The sequence below is a fragment of the Trachemys scripta genome, chromosome 3 (genome assembly GCF_013100865.1).
Source record: "Trachemys scripta elegans isolate TJP31775 chromosome 3, CAS_Tse_1.0, whole genome shotgun sequence".
NCBI lineage: Eukaryota > Metazoa > Chordata > Testudines > Emydidae > Trachemys > Trachemys scripta.
The window spans coordinates 92590614-92612752 of record NC_048300.1 but is presented as its reverse complement, the minus strand read 5'-3'; the positions used below and the strand labels follow the sequence as shown (position 1 = coordinate 92612752).

General features: G+C 39.5%; 1 protein-coding gene across 3 annotated transcripts in view; it reads right to left on the bottom strand.

Annotated features, from left to right (window-relative positions):
- The window catches only part of SYNE1 (spectrin repeat containing nuclear envelope protein 1), a 475430-nt gene that overhangs the window by 39903 nt on the left and 413388 nt on the right, over positions 1-22139 (bottom strand). For 2 of the 3 annotated variants that reach the window (XM_034765383.1, XM_034765382.1), the window contains exons 123-130: positions 21143-21237; positions 19865-20099; positions 18803-18997; positions 12957-13082; positions 11846-12001; positions 8309-8467; positions 7598-7764; positions 232-394 (exon numbers count right to left, since the gene is read on the bottom strand). In XM_034765383.1, the coding sequence (XP_034621274.1) occupies positions 232-394; positions 7598-7764; positions 8309-8467; positions 11846-12001; positions 12957-13082; positions 18803-18997; positions 19865-20099; positions 21143-21237 (1296 nt within the window). Of the gene's footprint in view, positions 1-231; positions 395-4578; positions 4765-7597; positions 7765-8308; positions 8468-11845; positions 12002-12956; positions 13083-18802; positions 18998-19864; positions 20100-21142; positions 21238-22139 lie in introns of those variants that run through there. The other variant, XM_034765384.1, reaches the window with a different exon arrangement.

Genomic DNA, 22139 nt, shown 5'->3' with positions numbered 1-22139 from the left:
TGTTGATTCAATGTCAAAGCCAGCAGAAGACTCTACCAGACTGATGCAATAAGCACTATCTGCCTTGAAATCTAAGGGCATCTTCTCTGCATCAGTGCCTTCTTTCAACACTGAGCTGGATACCGGCAGCCCAAGGGTATACTTTACTTGGGTCTCCCCACACCATAGTGCAACTGCCAGTGTGGTGACTGTATCAGGTTTTTTACTCTTCTACCTCATTTTGTATTTTACCTGCTGCTCATTCAGTTTCCTTTGTATCTCCTCGGAATCACAGGTTTCGTAGACAATGGGTTTGGACAGCTCTGACTCAATGTGAGCAAGCCAGGATCTCAAGCTGTTCATGTTCTTATCCAGCTGCTGCACAGCAACCAGGGTCTCCTTCAACTTCTTCACCCTGCCAAAAAGAGAAACAAGAGCACGTGCACATCATTAAACAGCCTTTATAAGACATCACTTCTGTATAATTTTCATTGGGAAAGAAATTCAATTTAACTTCACACTCAAACAACAGAATTGCTAATCTAGGGCTTCCCCTTACTACTTACAGCACTACTAGCATATAAATAGTGTCCAAACCCAGTATTTCTAATTAACAGAAATTCAGGATTTTCAGAGGCCACACACAGAGATTTTATAGGCTTCTGTATCTCTGCCAGTGGAATCAAAGCTTGCTTTGGGGAAAGAAACCGTATTTTAATATGGTCAGTGTAAAAAAATCCATCTAAATTAGTTGTGCCTTTTGTTTCACTAATGTAGACACCTGGTCAGATTACAAGTAAATAGCTATTGCAATTAACAAAAGGAAATTGACCTGCATTGGTATTGAACTACATGCATCTAATAAGACTTATTCACCTATAAGTTCTAAAGACTGAACTCTCTCGCCCTTAGAGATAGTGAGCTCGGTCCTTAGCTGGAGCAGAGCTTAGTACACTAACCCAGACCTCCTGGGGGTACACAGAGGTCTTCCAGGTGGTACATCAACTCAACTAGTTTTACAACAGACTATATAAAAAGCACTAGCGAAGTCAGTGCAAACTAAAATTTCATACAATGACTTGTTTATACTGCTCTATATAATATACACTGAAATGTAAGTACAATATTTATATTCTAATCGATGTATTTTATAACTATATGGTAAAAATGAGAAAGTAAGCAATTTCTCAGTATTAGTGTGCTGTGACACTTTTGTATTTTTATGTCTGATTTTGTAAACAAGTAGTTTTTAAGTGATGTGAAACTTGGGGTATACAAGATAAATCAGACTCCTGAAAGGGGTACAGTAGTCTGGAAAGGTTGAGAGCCACAGCACTAACCCACTCTTCTACCTTTCCCAATCTTAAGGGCTACTCTAACTTGCACTGGATTGTAATAGTTACTTCAGATTTACACTGGTATGTAACTGAGAGCAGAATCTGCCCCCACAATGATTTCTTGGTTGTAACAGGACTGGTAACCTTGCTATGCAACAATAATCACCAAGGACACCAATCAGCTTTCTTTTCAAGAGCACATTAGATAGGAGAATGAGAGAGACCTAACCACATTCCATAAGTATTTATGGTTAGATGTTAACCATTAGAACAATTTACCAAAGGTCATGGTGGATTCTCCATCACTGAGAATTTTAAAAGCAAGGTTACATGTTTTTCTAAAAGATCTGCTCTAGGAATTGTTTTGGCAAAGTTCCCTGGCCTGTGCTATACAGGAGGTCAGACTAAATGATCACAATGGTCCATTTTGGCCTTGGAATTTATGGATAGTCCTTTTGGTCTCCACAAATATCAGGGCTGTGCTGTTAGTGTTAAAAATCCCAAAGAGAGTGTGTGAGAGGCAGAGTCCTAGTCCTAGTCCTATCCCTACTAGTGTACTATTTTGTGGAGTGGAACTGGCATAGGGACAGTATATGCTTCACTCTGTTTAGAGCGGTGGTTTTCAACCTGTGGTCTGTGGACCCCTGGGGGTCTGCAAACTGTGTAGGATTTCCAAAGGGGTCTGGCACCTCCATTTGAAATTTCTTAGGGGTCTGCAAATGAACAAAGGTTGAAAACCACCAAAGGTTTAGCGGGTTCAGCAGTAATTGCTGCTATTCTCCTGGAATTACAGGGCCTGCTTCAGACACAATGCCTCCAAGCAGGGGCTTCTGGGGAACTGCGATTCCACCACTCACAGCAGAGCATGTAATAAGCGTGCACCACACAGAGCTATTTTCAGGACTTCAGCTTATATGATTCCTCCAAAAAAATCAGATCATAGTATCTTTGAAATTTGGGCAAGTTTGAATGCAAACTTTGTGGCCTAGGTCCATCTCACTAGTCTTTAGGAGGTTAAAAGCAAATCATTACAGTTCTGTCATTCTGTTCTGTGTTTGTGCCTGGCACAATGGGATTTTGATCCATGTGTAGGGCTCTAAGAGGCTTTTTAATTATTCATCAAATGTGTAAATCTCTCAAATAACTTCAATATGTGTCTTTAATTACACTGAAAACATATCTGCATGCTTATGCGGTGGAACATGCTTACATGCGCACCTAATTATTCGCCCCCTCTAGTTTGAGCATATAAGAAGTTTTAAGCTCCCACTGAAATTAATTGCACGTGCACAACTACATATTTTGTGCATGTAGCGGAGGCAATATTTTTTTTTCAATAAACTTATTTCTACATTCTTCAAGAGTCTAAAATCCAGCCCCTACAGGGCCTGAAAGATGGTGGGACTCATGGAGTTCTGCCAGCAGGCAGGCAGGGAGTCTACATATGGGGGGGGTCTGCAGCCCCCTGAGCAAAATGCAGCTGTGCCCTTTTGGGGTTTCATTTGCAATAGCATTATATGAAAAAAAGCAAATTCTTCTTGGAAAATCCCACTAAACGTGTTACTGTAAGAGGCTTTGGCTGAGTTCCCCTGCTTGCTAACAAGGATTCCCAATTCAAATTAGATGCTTGGAACTATCACATGGCAGGTTTAAGCAGGGTTGTATAAATTTAGCAAGCCTGACATATAAGTACAGGAAGTCCCTGAAGCTTGCTGTACTTTTCTTGTAGCCCATATAAATCTCAGGCATTTGTCCTTGCTCAGGAAGGAAAATACTATGTAATCCAATTGCTCAGTTTTGCAGTTAATTGCTAATCAGAAAACATTTGAAAGTTTAAATTAGCTCATTACACTTGTATATGGTATAATTTGCTGGTATAATTTAATATTTAAAGGAAAACAACATGATTCTTTTTTAAAAGCCAATTTCAAACCAAGAAAAATACTCAGAAAATATTTTGGAGCTGAAAACAATGAGGAAGGTCTTTTAAAACAAACAGTTAGCTAGAGTTAAACTAGATAAGCTTAAATTCTGCTTAAGTCTAAACATATACTAACCCATAAACACACAACAGTATATCGTACAGAATTCATAACTTCAGTATTAGTCATTAGACAGCTGGTTACTAACATTAACTTAAAAACCAACCACAAAAAGTATGCACAAAAATGTGATATCAGCTGAATCTATCACCAGCTTATAGTTTTAATTAGCTGTTAATCATTCGCACAAAATGTCTACAGTCATATCTAAGCTCAAACAAACTAGAGTGGCAAAACACTGGAATTCCAACTCAAGAGGGAGAAAACAATGAGAAACAATTACTCCACCCATTTGGAGATACTTGAATTCTCAAAATCCAGGCAAATATATTGCAAGAACATAATGCAAGTGCACTATTTCATTCATACTTGAATGCTTCTGTTTGGGGAATAGTACCATGGGAAATGTTATGCATGCCCCTGAACATATTGTAAAATTCTTTCATCATCTAAAATAAATTAAATAGAGAAATGCAAAAAAAAAAAAAAAAAAAAAAAAATTAGCTTGCAAAGTTCAGAAACTAATGAGTAGTTGAAAATGCCACATTTACTCTTCAGATTCAATACTTTTATCTTTACTGAAAAATAATTTTACAACTCACAAATTAGCTTACACTAAAAATATTGTGAAAAAATACAAGATGGAAAAAAAAATCCAGGGAGAATATTTGACAAAAAATAAAAATCTTACAATCCAACTATATACATTGTTCAAAACTAAGCTACAAAGATCTATCTGGCTACAGACATTTTAATAATATGTACATGAAGGATGAGCTTAGCACACATTACTGCTGGAAGTACTTTTACAGAGCCTCTCCGTATTTTTGACTTTTGGATGTAGCCAGGCCCCCTTGATTACACAAACAGCAGGTAGTAAATTACAACCCTGTAGATCCTCTCACATGTTTACATGATCTTGTATTAAAAACAGTAGTAAAATCAGGTCTATGGTTTCATTCAGCCTAATTTAACCACCTACTAGTAGTGGTCAGGCTGTTTTCAGTTAAGACAAACATTTGAGGATCCCAGAATTATAGCAATACAACAAAGCACATCATGATTTCCTAACACTCATCAACAACACTAAAATTCTGGGCAGAAAAAAAAAGTTTTTCGGTAAGGCAGCATGCCTATGGATTAATATTATGACAACTAGTTCCTCAGCAAGCTATAACAAATTCCAAAGAAATGCATAAGAAAAGTAAATAGCTGCCTGCCTTGTGACATCGCAATTGCAGTCTGGGAGGTCTGAATCAACACTGCAGTCCTCTGCCATCCTCACAGCACATAAATCCTCTCCTACCACCATGAAACTTGCCAGTACTAAAACCAAAGAACTTGCAGTCCAAAAGCTTGTAGCCCAGCAGATTGTGATACAGGCAAGCTTGCCTTTGCGAGTACCGTATAAAAATGCTCACGTTCCAAACAAATGTTAGTAGACCCGGCCTGCTAACATGAGACTAAGCGGGGACAAGTGGTCATGTTTCTAAATAAAACTTACATTCATCAACATGCGCCAGGCTTGATCTCCTGGAATGTAGGCCATGAGTGTCAGGAAGGGGGGGAAGGAAGGGGGGGGGCAAAGACCTTCAGTTGTAAACTTAACTGCCCAAGAAAAGTCCTGTATAAAGCATGCAGCCACACACTACTCCTTTACTGTGCACATATGCAGCTGGCCTATTTATCATAATGGACAATTCGTAGGGAGAAAACTTTCCAACCATGAGAGGCCAGAAATGGGAAATCACTGTAGTAGAGAGGCAGCTGTCTTTCTGGGGAGTTCTCCCTTCTCCTCCCCTCCCTTCCATAGAAGGAGTCAGAGGGTGGTGAAGAAAAAGTGAAAAGGAAATATGCTGCTGAAAAAGAAAATAGGCTAGAAGGAATATTTAAAATTATTACCCCAAATGGCATGAAAAAATAATTTTCTGACTGAAATATTTTCTCCAGGAAGAACAACTTGCTGTAAACAACAGAACATAACATTTTACCCTGTTCAGAGGTTAAAATCAAGAGTCCTTAATACAAGAGATGTCATTTAAAAACACAAATAAAATGTTATGTAGCCAAAATATATTATATTCTTATTCATCTTCTGAAACAAACATACTATGAGTCTGCGTTCCTAAGAGAGACAAAGTGGGTGAGCTCTGTGTAGTTTGAAAGCTTTGCTATTTCACCAAATGAAGTTGGTTCAATAAAAGATATTTCCTCACCCACCTTGTTTCTCTAATATTGTGGACCATCACACTATGACTCTGTATTCTATTTTCCCGTAAATAGGTATTTCCCATTGGAGGATGGCAGCTGAAAACAAACCAATAAGCACATTCGAGCAAAAGATGGCCTTGGCTTGACAGAGAGAGCAGAAACATGGAGAATGTATGCACAGAGTTAATATTAATATTGTCAAGGATCCAGAATGCAGAATTTGCACTATAATGTCAGCAGTGCCAAAAATAAGCTGCATTTTCCAGCTGAATGTATGAAAATAGTAACATACTCTGATATTCCAAATTTCATCCAATGTATTTTACAAACTGGTTTTTGAGATGTGGGCATCTTTCCCTAGGAACTGGTCTTAGATCACAAGCTCATTTCAAACAGATTAACCAACAGACATTAGATAAGTCACAACCCACTTGGGCCAGAGACGAGTTGGCACAAGCTCTCTATTCCTTCAGCAATCTTTTGAGCCATTCACTACTCCAAGTTTAGCCACATGATATACAAACTTCACATAGGGATCCCTTCACTCACAATTCAAATGCAACCAGCTCTGTGGTGATAAGGGGCAACACTAAATTTATTAGGTAAGAAAGTATCCAACGGAAATTGACTGGGAAATAGAGGGAAATCTGTAATCACACAAATTAATCTATGGCAAGGACTATCACTCTGTACTTGAGGAAAATGGCATGGGAAGTTCAACAAGTGTATAACAATTCAGTTTTACAGCTCAGCTGAAAAGACCACAGAGAAATAGAATCCTGAGACCCTGATCACTCTCCCAAGGTATAACACTAATCCGTAACAGACAGATATCTAGAAGTACACTTTGCCATCTGCATATACCATTGCTTCTCGCTGGAAACCTCTTAAAGCTTGGCCTGGGCATAGTTATGTTTAAACATTAGAAATGCCTTCAAGAGAAAAGTATAGAATTAAGGTAAGTAACTGTTTTGCTTAAGACCCGGTGAGACACCACATCCTCTGAAACCAACAGACTTTTAGTCCGTAAGAGATGTCACTTCCTGAATAATGTTACATTAAAACAAAACACAGCCACCTTCATCTTAAAAGAGCTGTACCCCTTAATGGCTTTGCCACTGTGAAATTCACTGACTCCCCACACTCACAGAATTCTGAGGAGGAATATTGTAGTCCCGGGGTCGGGGAAGTGACCAAACATATTTACAGAACCTACTGGATAAAGAAAGAAATGTAAAAGGAATTGCTGCAAATAGGACACTGGGAATTGGTACAGATAGAAATATCTTTCAAGTTACGGAAACTCAAACAACATGTTGAACATCCTTTATACTGCAGAGTACAGACACAATAGCCAAAGCTATGGAAAAATGATTGTCTATTAGCTGGAGAGTAGTTGCATGACAGCTCAGAATGGACATTAGAAATGTAAACGAATATTCTTCATGAACTAACCGAGAATCGCATGTGCACAGTATATACTTCTGTAGATAACCTACTGCAAACAACTTTTTTTTTTTTTTTTTTTTTTTGCAAGCTACTAGGCCCAATGTCTACATTATTTTCTCTCTCCCCCTCTTCACTAATCTAAAAACAGATAGAAAAACTAAACCACCTGCCATAAACTGTCCTTTGGGTAGGATTTTTAAAAGTGATTCACTTAGCACCCTTTATGCTGCCCTTTAAAGAAAACTAAAGATTTACGTCTTGCTTTAGGTACCCCCTTTCAACCTAAATGACCACCCTTGACCAGAAGACACTACACTTCTGACTGCAGCCAGTCTTGGTCATCCTAATAGATACTGGTTTTGAACTTCCTGAAGCAGATACAGTGGATCAGGAAGGATAAGTTCAACCAAGCATGTAGGCTGAGAGCAATTACAGATCACAGTTAAGTGGACGGAGTGGGTGGAGACAGGTAAGAAAAAGTTCTGAGTCCTTCCTTGAGCTAGGAACTCAGCTGCCTTATGAATTCCAATAGAGGATTCTATTCCATGAAATGTTTAAAAACAAAGCAGCTGTTTTTACCTGGCTGCAATCAGATCCAGAAGGTGTTGCCATCTGTCATTGACCTTGCCAAGTTTATATTCGATTTCTGATGCTTTGCTCTCATGACTGGCTTTGGCAAGACGCTCTCCCATTTGCTGGAGCTGGATTTTATTCTCTTGGGCCATGGCAATTTCATCTTGATAATCCTAGATGGCAAAGAGGAATCACAGAGATCAAGAAGCTTATTCAGAACACATTCAGCTCAGCGCTGCTGGAAGAACTAGAATAAACATAAGCAGTGTCTAATACTAAGTTGGAAATAGTTTGGTGAATGAACAAATCCTTGTAAACACCACCACCATATAAACACAAATAATCAAAAGAAAGAAAAATATTTTGCAAATGCATGTATAATAATTCATAAGTGGTTACGGACACTTGTGATCAGGCATTTAGTAAAGCATTCACCTTTCTTGGTGGTGTATTCATTTGGGGTATTTCTTTGTATTTTGAGAAATCCACTTCAAGAAGCACAGGGAAAAGGCACATAATTAGAGAAAAACATTGACAAAAATTCTCATTGGAACATACAAACTGCCATATATTGGATCAGACCAGTGGCCCATTTAATACAGTGTTCTGTCTATAACACAGGTAGTACCAGATTATTCAAGTTCTGATAACCCAGAAAGAGAAGAAGAAAAGCTGCACATAACAGTATTTAAACATATAAAACCAAAAGAACTTTACCTTCTTGAGTTTCTCTATCATCTCTTCAATGAGGATGTCTCCATTTTGAGAGACCTTACTCTCCATTTGTGTCAGCCACTCACAGAGCTCCTTGTTCTTCTCACTGAAGACTGCCCACTCATTCAGTCTCTCATTCACCTGCTGCCGACGCAAGGAGATCTTGTAATGTTTACAGAGGGAGTCAATAAAAGAGTACAGTTAGTAGATGAGAACACACTAATTCTCAGAGGTAAATTCTCAGCCCTGCAAAGAGTTTTAGCTACCTGGCTGCCATTAAGGTAAATGGGAGTTGTGCTACAAAAATCTTGCATGGCTCATTATAAATTCAAGGTTAGCATTAATCTCAGGATGCCGGTAGCCAGATCCTGTGGCACACGGAGAAGAGTATACTCTAAATATAATTTTCTTCATAAGATACAAACCTGTGGTCTTTAATTCAGGTTTCCATAGCACAGTTAAAAAATAGCCCTTTCCTTGTGTTTAGAGTCAATATTTTCATTTATTAAGAATTACAATGTACATTGATACTTTTGTTTCTTTATTTGGAAGTACAAATCCCAACAGAGACAGATTGTTTAGCACAAAATAGATGCTTGACCCTTAGAACAATGACATTTTTAAGACTGCAAACCAAATGGATGTCCAGGAGGATGCATACATGGTATGGGCAAACTATAAACAATTGGTATGTAAACTGTATCTGCAAAATGTGTGCACAGATGAGATAGGCAGCACTCATAAACCAAGAAATTGCAAATGCATGTGCAATTCCATGCTTGTGTCCACATGCACATATTTTGTGAGTGCCTCTAATTTTGCAACATTGGTACTCCGTGACCAGAGAGTCCCAAGGGCTAAAGAATGCTATGACAGAAATGAACAGGCGATAAGTGCAGACTGAAACAGAGAACAAAGCAACAGCATACACAGGAAATGGAGGCTTGTCACACGTCACTTGAAAAGTAAGAGACTGCTGTATATTTAAGAAATTAGAAGAATGATATTTCCATCTCAAACTGTGAATTACAAGACATTTGGGCAAATATGAAGAGGACTTGAAAGAATATTAAACACAGTATTCACAGTAAACTAATCTCTCCTGTCAAAATTTCTGATAATCGCATGGCTACAATGTAATGGCATCCTACTTACTACAGCTTCTTCCGCCTCATCTGAAATATGAGTTGCTTCTGACTCTACATCAGCTCCACTGATCATATGAGCATTGCACCTGCTCTTTCATATACAACTTACTGCTCTTCTAACTGAAGCTTTTGATTTTTAAAGTCAGATACAAATGACAGCACATTTCCTTTTGTGGTAACACCCAACTACTGAACAAGAAAAAAAAACCCTCATTCATTTGGTTACATCCTGGAAGGTTAAATATGTAAATAACAGACTAAAAAGCAACACAGAGTCCTGTGGCACCTTTAAGACTTCGTGGGTGAATGCCCACTTCTTCGGATGCATCCGAAGAAGTGGGCATTCACCCACGAAAGCTTATGCTCCAATACATCTGTTAGTCTTATAGGTGCCACAGGACTCTCTGTTGCTTTTTTACAGATCCAGACTAACACGGCTACCCCTCTGATACATAACAGACTAAGACAGGGGTCAGCAACCTTTCAGAAGTGGTGTGTCAAGTCTTCATTTATTCACTCTAATTTAAGGTTTCGTGTGCCAGTAATACAATTTAATGTTTTTAGAAGGTCTCTTTCTATAAGTCTAGAATATATAACTAAACTATTGTTGTATGTAAAGTAAACAAGGTTTTTAAAATGTTTAAGAAGCTTCATTTAAAATTAAATTAAAATGCAGAGCCCACCGGACCGGTGGCCAGGACCCGGGCAGCGAGAGTGCCTCTGAAAATCAGCTTGTGTGCCGCCTTCGGCACGTGTGCCATAGGTTGCCTACCCCTCGACTAAGATCTCCAATCTTTAATCAGCCCTCCCCTTTAGCATGAAAGGTGTGTAGCAGGAATCTGGGAAAACCAATCAGAGTCTATATGGAAAAGGTCTTGTAGTCCATTCACCAACATGCAGCCAGTTCAACTTCTGCTTTGTTTCATGAGAGTTTATGATGCATGAAAGCTTTTCACCCATGAATGCTGCTTAATTGTCTCTCTCATGACCCTGTCAACTTCATTCAAAAGACAGGAAAAGTATCCTCCAGTCTGAGTGCCCAACTGGAATTCCACAGGTTTCCAAAACTAAGTCTATTCCTTTGATACCTTTTAATGTTTATCCTACAGGACAGATTTGTTTGCACCATACCATAATGAGAAAGGATATCACGTCACTGGCACAATGTAACTATGTTTTGCTGATCTACAATGTTTGTTTGTTTGTCTTTTGAAAGTGAAATGGTTCTTCACTGCTCGATACATTTTGGAGTACACAAGTAAAATCAGGGCAATCCGGAAAATTTGGGATAGGTGGCAACTTTAAATCTGGAGCCAGGATTTCTAAGCATAAGCAGCAACTATAAAATGCACTGGGAGCACTGTGTATTTATCTCCCACATGGTGCCAAGGAATTAAGCGGGCAGCCACGCCAAAGAGAATGAGAAATGTGTAGTCTTTTTTTTAAACACAAGGAAAAGTGTATCAACAGAGTACAAGGTATAGTGGATTTTTTCTCACATCAGACTATCTTGTCCCCACCTCCCTCAAGCCAATGATGCTGTTCTGTTTCTTCTGTATTCCTGTGGGCCAATTATGCCATAAGTTTAACATTATCTTTAATATATTTTTTTCTGAGTTTGTTTATACCCTGGCTCAGTGAAGTGATCATTTACAGGAAATCTTGAAATATTAGTGGTAACTAAAGCAAATACTTGAAGATACACTGGACTGTTATTAATCTTAGCTCCACAGAGAAGCAAAGTTTTTAAAAGGAAATGTTCTGCTATTATAATAAAATACATAATCCTGCTTTCTTTCTTTTGTTGGTCTTGGCATGGCCATTGCTTTCAATGGACATTTCACCAGAAAAGTTGGTCTCCAGGAATGTAAGGATGAACCCGTTTAGAGATTGCAGACACATACTGTACACATCCTTTAACTATTAGGTTAGTCACAATTTCCTTCCAGCAATCTTCTTGGTTATTGTTCCATTTCAAGGGCAGACTTTTGGTTATTCCACTCTAAGTTTGCTATTAAGTGAGTGATCACTTTAAGGTTACATCTGCTAACTCCTGAATTTTAGTGGGTATTTTCTCCACTCTTTTGTTTTAAATATCTGTAAATCAGTATGGCTGAAAATATTTCCCACCTTGCCCCACCGTCAAAAGTGTGTGTTGTTCCTCTGGATAAAGCTTGCATTTGACATGCCAAATTCTACTTCCTTAACTCTACCTCTGCATTTGGAGACTGATGAAATTATACCTTACAAATGGATGAGTCTCAGTTCAAATTCAAATGCCAGTTTGTCATCCAGCTGGTACCTGTCTGTTCTAACAGTTGCTAACCACATTCAGCTGTCCCTATGCCCCTTTCATGTGCATAATCACATCCAAGTTCAGTGTCACATTTACCTGGTGGCACAGCTCCTCCCATTGCCTGTGCAGCAGCTCAATGCGCTCATTGAGGATTGAGATATCATCAGCACTGATGTAGGTAGCTAGAGTCTCCTTCAGCAGTGTCAGATGCGCAAGGTCATCCGTCCACCCTTCAACAGCATTTTCTAGCTCCTGGTTTAAAAAAAATGCATGGGAAACAAAAATCAAGCTCTTTATGCTAGAGGTTTGGCAATAGTTGTATTATACAAAGTTACGTTTACTTGTTAACCATAGGCCCTAGCATTGAAGTCCTATTGTATCAAGCAAATCAAGTCTGTTAACGGAGCCAATGTTTAGATGGAGAGTTACAACTATATTTAATAGTATTATTTATAATTGCTGTCTTACACGTGGTCTTTCTTTTCTTCAGAGTTAGAAGGGAGGTCCCATTGGTAGTAAAACTGATACAGCAAGATACATCAGCCCTTAAACAAGTTGAAATGGGTCTAAACTAAAATCCCAGAGTCTAACTTCTCCAAAGTTCAGGGCTATCTGGACTCAAGATTTTGGTTTGGGCCCATCCCTTTGCAGTCTGCAGCATGTTTACCCTCTGATTTTAAGAAAGGAAGAATGAGATTGGGATTCCCAGTTTGTTTCTAAATTGCAGCTAATGCAGGATAAAAGTTTGTGACATACAATTATCCTGAGTAGGAGTAAAGAGCATCGAAATTACACGGTTTTAAATCTGTGAACTTTTACTTGTCTCATCTAAAAGAATCATGCAGTAAGAACTTCTAAACTAAAAAGAACCACCAATACTTAGCACTTTTATAGCTCTTTATGGGCCTAATTCTGATCCAATTTACTTTGGTTTTACATTGACGTAACCTAATTTACACCAATGTGAGATTAAAGACAGGCCCTATATCTTCCTACTGCTGCACAAACATTAATCAGTGCTGTGCAAACACTATCTAACGAACAGATGCACACACAAAATGTACATGCAGACACAGACAGGAAATTGCACATGCAGTAATTATGGGCTGCTGGTGTATATAGTCAGTAATGCCAAGGCTTATAATGGCTAAAGATGCTCCAAGACAAGCAAATTGCAGATCAGATGGTGCTCAACAGAGTGCTTTACCTTGCAACGAATCTGCTCTGTATGCAGCTCATCGTGGTGATCGGGCAATGGCTGAGAAAGCTTTTTCTTGAAGGATCTTAGTTTCTCCAGGGAATCTGCTATGCCCTTTTCACATTTTTCCCAGTCCTGAAAGAAGAACAATTATTATTAGACTTTATTCCAGATGAAGGGGAGGAGGGAGGGGAGAGAGTGGAAAGAGGCTCATCATCCTGAATCACTCAAGCTGACTAAATAATCATGGGATCATAGGACTGGAAGCCACCTCGAGAGGTCATCTAGTCCAGTCCCCTGCACTCATGGCACCAATATCAACAAGCGGTGAGGATATTTGCATAATAGGATGTCTCCATAAGCCCTTTTAATATAATATTCAAGTCTCAGAGTCTGGATGGCATGCACCAGTAGAGCATATTGTCTATTGTGCTGTACTCCAGTGCTAGCAGCAGGAAAAACGAAACCTCTTCTATTGCCACAGAGTTCTCAAGGTCTGATTTTGACCTTGCAATGTTGCTTCTCTCTGCCAAAAAGGGTTCCATGCGTCCCTTAGGAATGACTTCATTAGGCAACCCATTGTACTTTGAAGAAGTAATCCCATTCAGTCTACTAAAATCCTAGTAGACAACAGCTGACATACATAAATACTGCAGGAATTGACCAGACTAAAGAACTCAGAAGAGTACAACTATACGTTTCTTTTGCAAAATGTCAGTTGGATGATACTAGAGAGGCCAGGACTTAGCTTCCAAATTTTTTTTAAAGAAAGGAGGAAAGGGGGGGGGGGGAGGGGAAACAGTTAAAAATACAGGGAACACCCCATCTGATTTCTCCCTCGAAGTGGTAAGATTCTATTTCTATACAATTTTTTTGGGTGCGAGTTTCAGCATAAGAAAGAGTTTTGCTGTCACATTAGCTTTCAAAAATAAAACAAAAAGACTTTGCAGTCATAGACTACAAGTTTCCTTCTGATTAAAGATTTTCGACCATCTTCAGATGATGTAGTAAGCAAGAGGAAGGCAAATGCATCATTCCATCAAAAAGCACAGACCCAGTTAATATTTCAATATCAGGGCTATTTCTAAATATCACATAATGAATAAACTAGATACATGCTCTGTAAAGTTGCATGTGCAAGTTGTTGAATGCATTAGACCTTGCTGGTTTCAACAGTGAAATGCATGAAAAAGAATGCCTTGTGAGTTTATGTGGATGGATTTTACTTGCAGTGCCACTTGTTTATAGATGTTTAGCCAAAATTTCTCATAAGTGGCATAAGTCGTCGTCATACATGTATTTTTACTGGAGTTTTTGATGCACACTTTTAACTATCTAAAGATTCAAGTTTTGAAATGTAAGGCACCACTCATCTTCAATAAGAACTTCCATTGCCACTGCTGACATTTCTGTTGTCTTAATGAGGTCATAACTATGGTGGATAAACATCAATGATTTTTGTATTCAGATTAATTTTTTATTTAAATCATAATAAGTTTTTCTTTAAAAAAAATGAACCGGTTTAAAATGAAATCTGAATTTAATACAAAATACATTAAGGCCTAAACTTATCATAATCTCGTAAAACATTTAAATAAAAAAATTGTTTTGTATGTATAATTAAATCCCAGTTACCATCTTAATGCAGATTGACACAAATCATGAGCAAAAGTTAATTATCTAGTAAATAAGCAATATGTTACTCAGTATTTTCTTACATACTAAAATGTACAATTAATAAGAATCTGAAAATATTACATTATATGATTGCTTAAATAAATGTATATAGTTATAGCAGACCTTCCAATTTGTGGTACTGTCTTTTCCCCTGGGGTGCAACAAGGGACACAGGTACCTGAAATTAATGCGAGCTGGCACTAGGCTGTTCGTACAACTCTCATTCTAAGTTTCTTCCCCTTCTCCATGTGTGAATGTCATGTTACATATTTTTGCTTGATCACAGGGATTTCAGAATCCATTAGACTTCCCTAACTACCAGGAAGACTTCAAGTGCATGACACTGCCAGACCTGGTAAGAGATTTGATGACATAGCGACAAAGTTTGTGGAAGTTGGGTATGGAGGAAGGAGACTGGAAAGAGAGAATTATTTATTTGAGCTTTTACAAAACATACATGGTTTGGCTCTCTTGAACTATTTTGCTTCCTCCTACTTATAACAAAACTAGAGAGATTATGAAAAATGGTTAAGAGCCAACTAGTTACATCTATTGAACCCAAGTCGTAATCAATTAGTTGCTTCTCAGCGAGATGGGTGGGACTAAGAGGCATCAGGTGATGACTTTATGGAACCAGGGCCTCATAAAAGAGAGAATTCCGTCTTAGGGGAGGAACCACTGGGAATCCGGAGAAGGGTCCTAAGCCAGAGTCTGTAGGAGAACAGACACCTCAGGAAGGCTCAGTCGAGGGGCCAGGGCTCAGTATGGGAGCTGGTGGAGAAAACTCCAGCGTAGCTGAGAAAGGAGACTGAAGCCAGGGCCCAGTGGATAGAGAACTTACTCACCTTTCTGTAACTGGAGTTCAAGATGCGTGGTCTCTATCTGTATACCATTCTGGGTTCATTTGTGCTCCATGAACATGAGATGGGGGAATTCTTGCTAGCAGTGTCCGTTGGCCTGTGCCTGTGCCCTCTCCTCATGCTCCTCACTGAGGATGTCAGGGGTGGGGCAGACTGACCATTTCTCCAGTTTCTTTCCTTCCATGAATCTTGCCAAAAACCAAGGCAGAGGGGAAGGAGAGTGGGAAGTGGAATACAGACCCGGACCACACATCTTGAAGAACTCCAGTTACACAATAAAGTGTCACTTTCTCTTCTTTGAAGAGATTCCACTGTGGGTGACTGACGAACAGTACTCAAAGAGAAGGAGGGAGCAACGATGCAGGCGGATTACTGCTTCCAAAATCACTGTCCCAAAGAATGCCTCAGCCGAGGTGTAACATGAAGATGGAACTCCAAGAGGTGCTCCTGCTTAATATTTGGAGGGCAACTATGTGAAGTGATGCTACTGAGGCTGCTTCTGCCCTTGTAGAGAGCCCTTGCCCTGGGTGAGGGAGGAGACTGCGCCAACTGGTAACAGAATATGATATAGCCAGAGATCCACTTGGAGATTCTTGTCCTTGTACTCATTCTGCTATGGCAATGAACAGACCAGGTGACCTTCTGAATGATTTTGTTCTCTTCAGGTAAAATGCCAGTGTTTGTCACATGTCAATGGGATGAAGTCTCCTTTCCTGGTTAGAGGCACGGGGCTTCAGAAAAAATATGGGTAAGTGAAACAACTGGTTTATGTGAAATTCTGAAACTATTTTAGGAGTGAATTTTGTTGTGGTCAGAGAGAAAAACTTTTGTCTTTATGGAATATTGTGTATGATGGATTGGCCATCAGGGCCCCAAGTTCACTTACCCTTCTGGCCAAAGTGTTGGCAATGAGGAAGGCAACCTTTATCGACAGTTGAGACATGGAACACTTAGCTAGGGGTTCAAAGGGTAGCTTAATGAGTGCTAAAAGCACTAAGTTAAGATTCCAGTGAGAGGCTGGTTTCTTTACTGGAGGAAAGGTTCTGACAGACCTTTCAAAAGTGAGGGAAAAAAATCAAACAACAGCCGATGTTGGATGACATACACTGACTACCACCGGGTAAACCTGTAGTGAGTTAAGAGGAAGGCCTGCTGTCACAAGAGTAAGATAGTCTAAAAAAGAGGGAATATCATGGTCTCTGGGGATATTTGGTTTTGTTTGGCCCAGAGAGAGAAATGTTTCCACTTGGCAGGTAACATTTTCTGGTGGAAGCCTTTCTGCTATTAAGAATGAGTTGCATAGCTTCAGAGCAGGAACATACTAAGCTTGATGCATGAGATGAAATGGGTTGGGATGTCTGAGTCTGCTATTCTCCTTAAGTTCAGAGATCCAAGAAAGGCCAAATGCTTTTAAGTGGATGGGATGACATTTTTGGAAGACTTGAAAACTAGAATTGCCTGGGCCATTTGAGGACGATGAGAGTGCCCTATCCAGTCGAATCTTCCATAGAACCTGAGGTAGTAGTGGGATGAGAAGGACGGAACAGCTGAAGTGATCTATCCAAGGCAGTAGTATAGCATCACCTCTGGAGTACTGACCTTGAGCTCCCATGCAGCAGTATTTGTTGTACTTCCTGTTTGCCCAAAATGCTGTTCACCACTGAATCACATAATTCCCACTCGTGATCAATGGCAAAATGCCTGCTTAGGCTGTCTGCCAACAAATTCTGGGCTCTTGGAAGGTATGTAGCCAATAGGGTGATATGGTCCTTGATACACCAGTTCTATAAGGTGACCGCTTCTATACACAGGGGGATTGATCTCACTCTTCCCTGCTTGTTGATGGAGAATACAGTTGTTAAACTGTCCAACATTATGAGGATCTGAGAACATGGATGAGTGGTAGAAATGATTTGTAAGATTCTCGGACTGCCCTGTGTTCCAGAAGATGTGTGTATGTTCTGGTCTCCTGAGGTGTCCAAATGCCCTCTACTGTCTGATCATCCACGTGAGCTCCCCAGCCAAATAGGAAGGCATCTGAAATTATTGTATTGTCAGGTGGGGGGATGCTAGAAGATGACAGGGATACTGGCTTAAATCCATGGGGGAAGCATTAGAAGGGATACATTTTGATTTTAGTAAGACTTTTGACAGTCCCACATCACATTCTCATAAACAAACTAAGAAAATGCAGTCTAGATTAATTTACTATAAGGTGGATGCACAACTGGTTGAAAGACCATACTCAAAGAGTAGTTATCAATGGTTCACTATCAAACTGGGAGGGTGTAGTGGGGTCCCACAGGGGTCAATCTTGGGTCTAGCACTACTCAGTATTTTCTTTAATGGAGTGGAGAGTATGCTTATAAAATTTGGGGATGACACCAAGCTGGGAGGGGATGCAAACACTTTGGAGGACAGATTCAGATTTCAAAATGACCATGACAAACTAGAGAACTGGTCTGAATGCAACAAAATTAATTTCAAGAAAGACAAGCGCAAAGTATTTCACTTAGGAAGGAAAAAATCACATGCACAACTACAAAACGGGGAATAACTGAGTAGGTGGTAGTACTGCTGAAAAAAGATCTGGGGGTTATAGTGGATCACAAACTGAATGAGAGTCAACAATGCGCTGCAGGTGCAAAAATATTTCATCATGGGAATTTAATGACATGCCCCATTTCCATTCATGAAATAGATGAAAGATGTGGCTAAATTCCAGTCTAGCATGTTGAGTGCTTAGCATGCATTTTCGAGACTGCTTAAATTAAAACATGTTTTAACGGTCTCTCCTCCAAGATCTAAGAAATTTGTCTTAAACAATGAGTAGTCAAGACGCTGGAGAGAAAACTAGATTACTTGGTGGCTAGGTAAGTCCATATACTGGCATTTGAGTTGAAGGGGGAGATTTGCAATATTTGTAATACAATGTATACGTGGAATGACTAATCATAATGTTGCCAAATAAAATGCACATGCTTTCTGCAATGTTCACTAAAATATCAGTATAATACTTAATACATATATAGACCTTTACACATCAGTGCTGTGCAAACACTAACTAGTAAATATTCACAATAGTCACATAAGAGAGGGAAGTATTATTACTCCTATTTTATAGATGGGGAAAATGAGGCAGTGTAGTTAAATGACTTGCCCATGTTTATACAGTGAGCGACTGGCAAAGCAAGATTTAATACACAGGAATTCCTGATGCCAAGGCCTGTGATCATTCCTCTTGATTACACTTCTTCACTATGCCATAACAGTTATTGTGTGTGGTTTTGTGCCTACTCATTCAGCACGTGCACTTACTTTCAGTAGGAAGGTGAGCTGTTTCTTCTGTTCCTCAAGACGAACGGTGGCTAATTTCCAGTGCTCCTGAATTTCCGTGAGTTCTGTCTGCAGGGCTGCTTCAGCTCCACTATCAGCAGAGAGCAGCAGCTGCTTCCCAGCTTCCACAGTTAAAATGTAACTCCCTTGTTGCCGTAGGAGAACTTTCTCTCTAAGCTGCAAAGAGCCAATGATTTGTTAGCATCTTGTTTTTAATTCCAGTGAGTTATTACGTGTAAGTGACCCTAAAGCCAGGATTGGTAAAATACATTTTTCATTGCTACATGAGAGATCTTAGCTTAGATACAGTGGGCTGCTACCCAAATGCATTGTTTTACAGTTCAACCAGTAGGTCACTAGACAGAAGGTTTCCTCTCTTCATCCCCAATGCACACAGAGATTTTGAGGGTGGTGGGGATGAGAAAACTGACTTTTTCCCCCCTCCTCCTCCACTTGAGTAGTTCAGAAACTCTGCAAGGGAGAAGCTCCTCTCTTCTGACTTCTGCTGTGAAGAGCACAGCAGACATGTATGTGCATCAGCACTGCTATTTTCAGCTCTGCCAATTCCAAGCTAATAAGTGGATTTGTCTGACTTTGCACAAAGATGGACAGCATGAGAGATCAAGGCCTTCTAAACATTATCTTAGCTCTGGTATGTCTTTAAGACCAAAGACTAATTAAAAGAACCATATAGGAGCACATACAGACTTCACTGGGAGGTCAGTTGTGAATCAAGGAAATAGGTAACTGGTGAAAGGAAATCCTCAGCTGTTGCTTGCATAGTCTTTGTTAAACACTATGTCACTGGGATTTCTTTAGATCTATAAATCGAGCTTTCATTCTTTCTGAGGTATGCTACTAAGTCTATTCTCTACTGTGAAAAACAACTATGTCCAATATTTCTGTGGCTGGACTCCACTGATCCATGACTATTGTAGTTAATTCGATTCTAGCACACTTTTAAGATAAACAAAACCTCTTTCAACTAAACATTAAAGCATACGGGAAAAGGACTATACAAGTATTTTAACGTCTTGGACATACTTGCGCTTCATCCAACAGGGCTCTGGCTTGCTGCAGTGGAATAGGAACACCACCCAGTCCACTCACTGGCTGATAGGACACTTCCACCAGCCATTTGCGTAGTTTCTCTGCCATCTCTCTGTAACGTTGCCATTGGCGGATCTGGCTGTCAATGATTCCCCTCCTCTGTTGTGCCCTGCGAATCACTCCTTGCCATTGATTACTGAGCAGCGTCAGTTTCAGATTAAACTCATCCCTATTAGAGAACAAACAAACAATACAAACCTGGGGTAAGAACTGTATCTTTGATCCATTTCTTTAATAAATGAAAAGCTGAAAAATGTATGTTTTCTGACAGCTATCTATAAAATCCTAGTAGAAAGGGATGCACTACTCTTTCACATGGCAGCTAACGTTCAACTAGGATCTAAAACTAACACATTTCAGGACAATAGCCAGAAACAAAAGGCTGTAATTCTCTTCTCAAGGAAAACATCTTAATCCAAACTGAAATCTTTGTAAAAATTATTGGCAAACCCAATGAAAGTTCACAACCCTCTCTCAGACAAATCTAGGCATGAAAGACACCTATCACTGATCTCAAAGTAGGAAACAAACATTAACATTTGTACTGGGGGAGGGATTTATTGCAAGTCCTGATATATAGTACAGTTTGGATAAGGTTGGCATCTCTACAGCAAAAGCATTCCATATACATTAGTGGTGTGTGTTGATTTTTACTTGTTTCATCATTAATATTTAATTCTAGCCACATGCTGGTTCTCAGACCATCCCATTTGTGGTGCAAAGTGGGTAGAAAACTGATATGAAGAGTCAGTGGCGGTTCTCCTGGGATAGTGTAATTCCCAAATGACATAAAGCAGGTGTAGCTGGCTGTACACCACCCATTGCTCGCCCCCTTGGCATAGGGGGCGTTTTGGAGGCACGTCATTGTGGAAGGTGACAGGGACTATGTGCATTCTAGCCTGCAGAAACAGCCTGGGAGCTGCTCTGTTCCCAAAAATGACAAGTTGGAGGAGTAAGTGAGAATAATTTACATTAAAAAACCCAGTATTGTGCTGACACAGCATTGTATTACCAAGACATGGCCAATCAGTACCTTAGCTGCTTTACTTACATCTTCTGCGACTTTCACCTACCCTCTGCCTGTTTGGCTTTATATGGTGTTCTCCTCAATGTCAGCACCATATTCCTTCTTTTCGGTTTGGAAATTATCTAGTACACAGCATGTGTTACCACACACAAATAAATAACTAACACACACACACGAGTGTCTACCTGTCATCCACCTGTCCTTGCTCTAGTAGGTGCTGCCCATCAATGATGATTGAATGTAAAATCTGCTGGCGACTGAACATCTCTGCCTGGAACAGCTATTAAAAAAGAGACAGAAGTGGTTTCAAAGCAAAGGTCTCAAAGGTTTTCACCTGAAAGGTTTTTGCTATCACTGGCAAAAATTTCACTTCTCATTTAATTCACTCAAGGCTTAATCCTGTTCCAGGTGAGCTCAATGGGAGTTTTGGTATCAACTTCAGTGAGAATGGGATTAAACCCTCAGTCTTGGGGAAGAGGAGGGAGGAGTTATTATTCTTCCCAGGAATGGAATATTTTTTACTGTACATAAAAGCTAAACAAGTTCAACAGAACCTGGGCTCTAGGCATCCTTTGGCGATAATACTGCGATTGACCGCATGTTTAAACACAAGCTGTATGAGGAATTTAGAATCTTGTGGTTCAGGAATATTTGTGCACTTCTCATTTTCTGAAATGTTTTTAAATATAAATATGTTATAGTTCTTTGCTTTTTGAAGTCAGATATCTGCATGCAGAATTTTTGAACCAAAACCTGGTACAAACTTAACAACGTTGTAAGACCATTTTACATTGCTGATAAACCCTTTTTGACAGAGGTGCATAGTTGCACGGTAACACTGAAAATGTATTCGCTACTTTTTTATTTTTACACTAATCAAATCAAAATTTTGGATTTTTAAAATTTTTTTAGTAGAAATACTGGGCCAGATCTTCAGCTGGAGTGAATCACTATAACTCTGCTTAAGTCAATGGAGTTGTGCTGATTTACATCAGCTGAACATATGGTCCATTGTGTGATTATTTAAAAATATATTTTTCAGAAGGACTCAAGGAGAAAAAAAGACAAGGTAATATTTTCAGAAGTGCCCAAGTGACTTGGGAGCCAAAATCCCATTTTCAAAAGTGACTTAGGCACTTACAAGCCCTGAGTCTTAATCAAAGTCAATAGGATTTGGGCCCC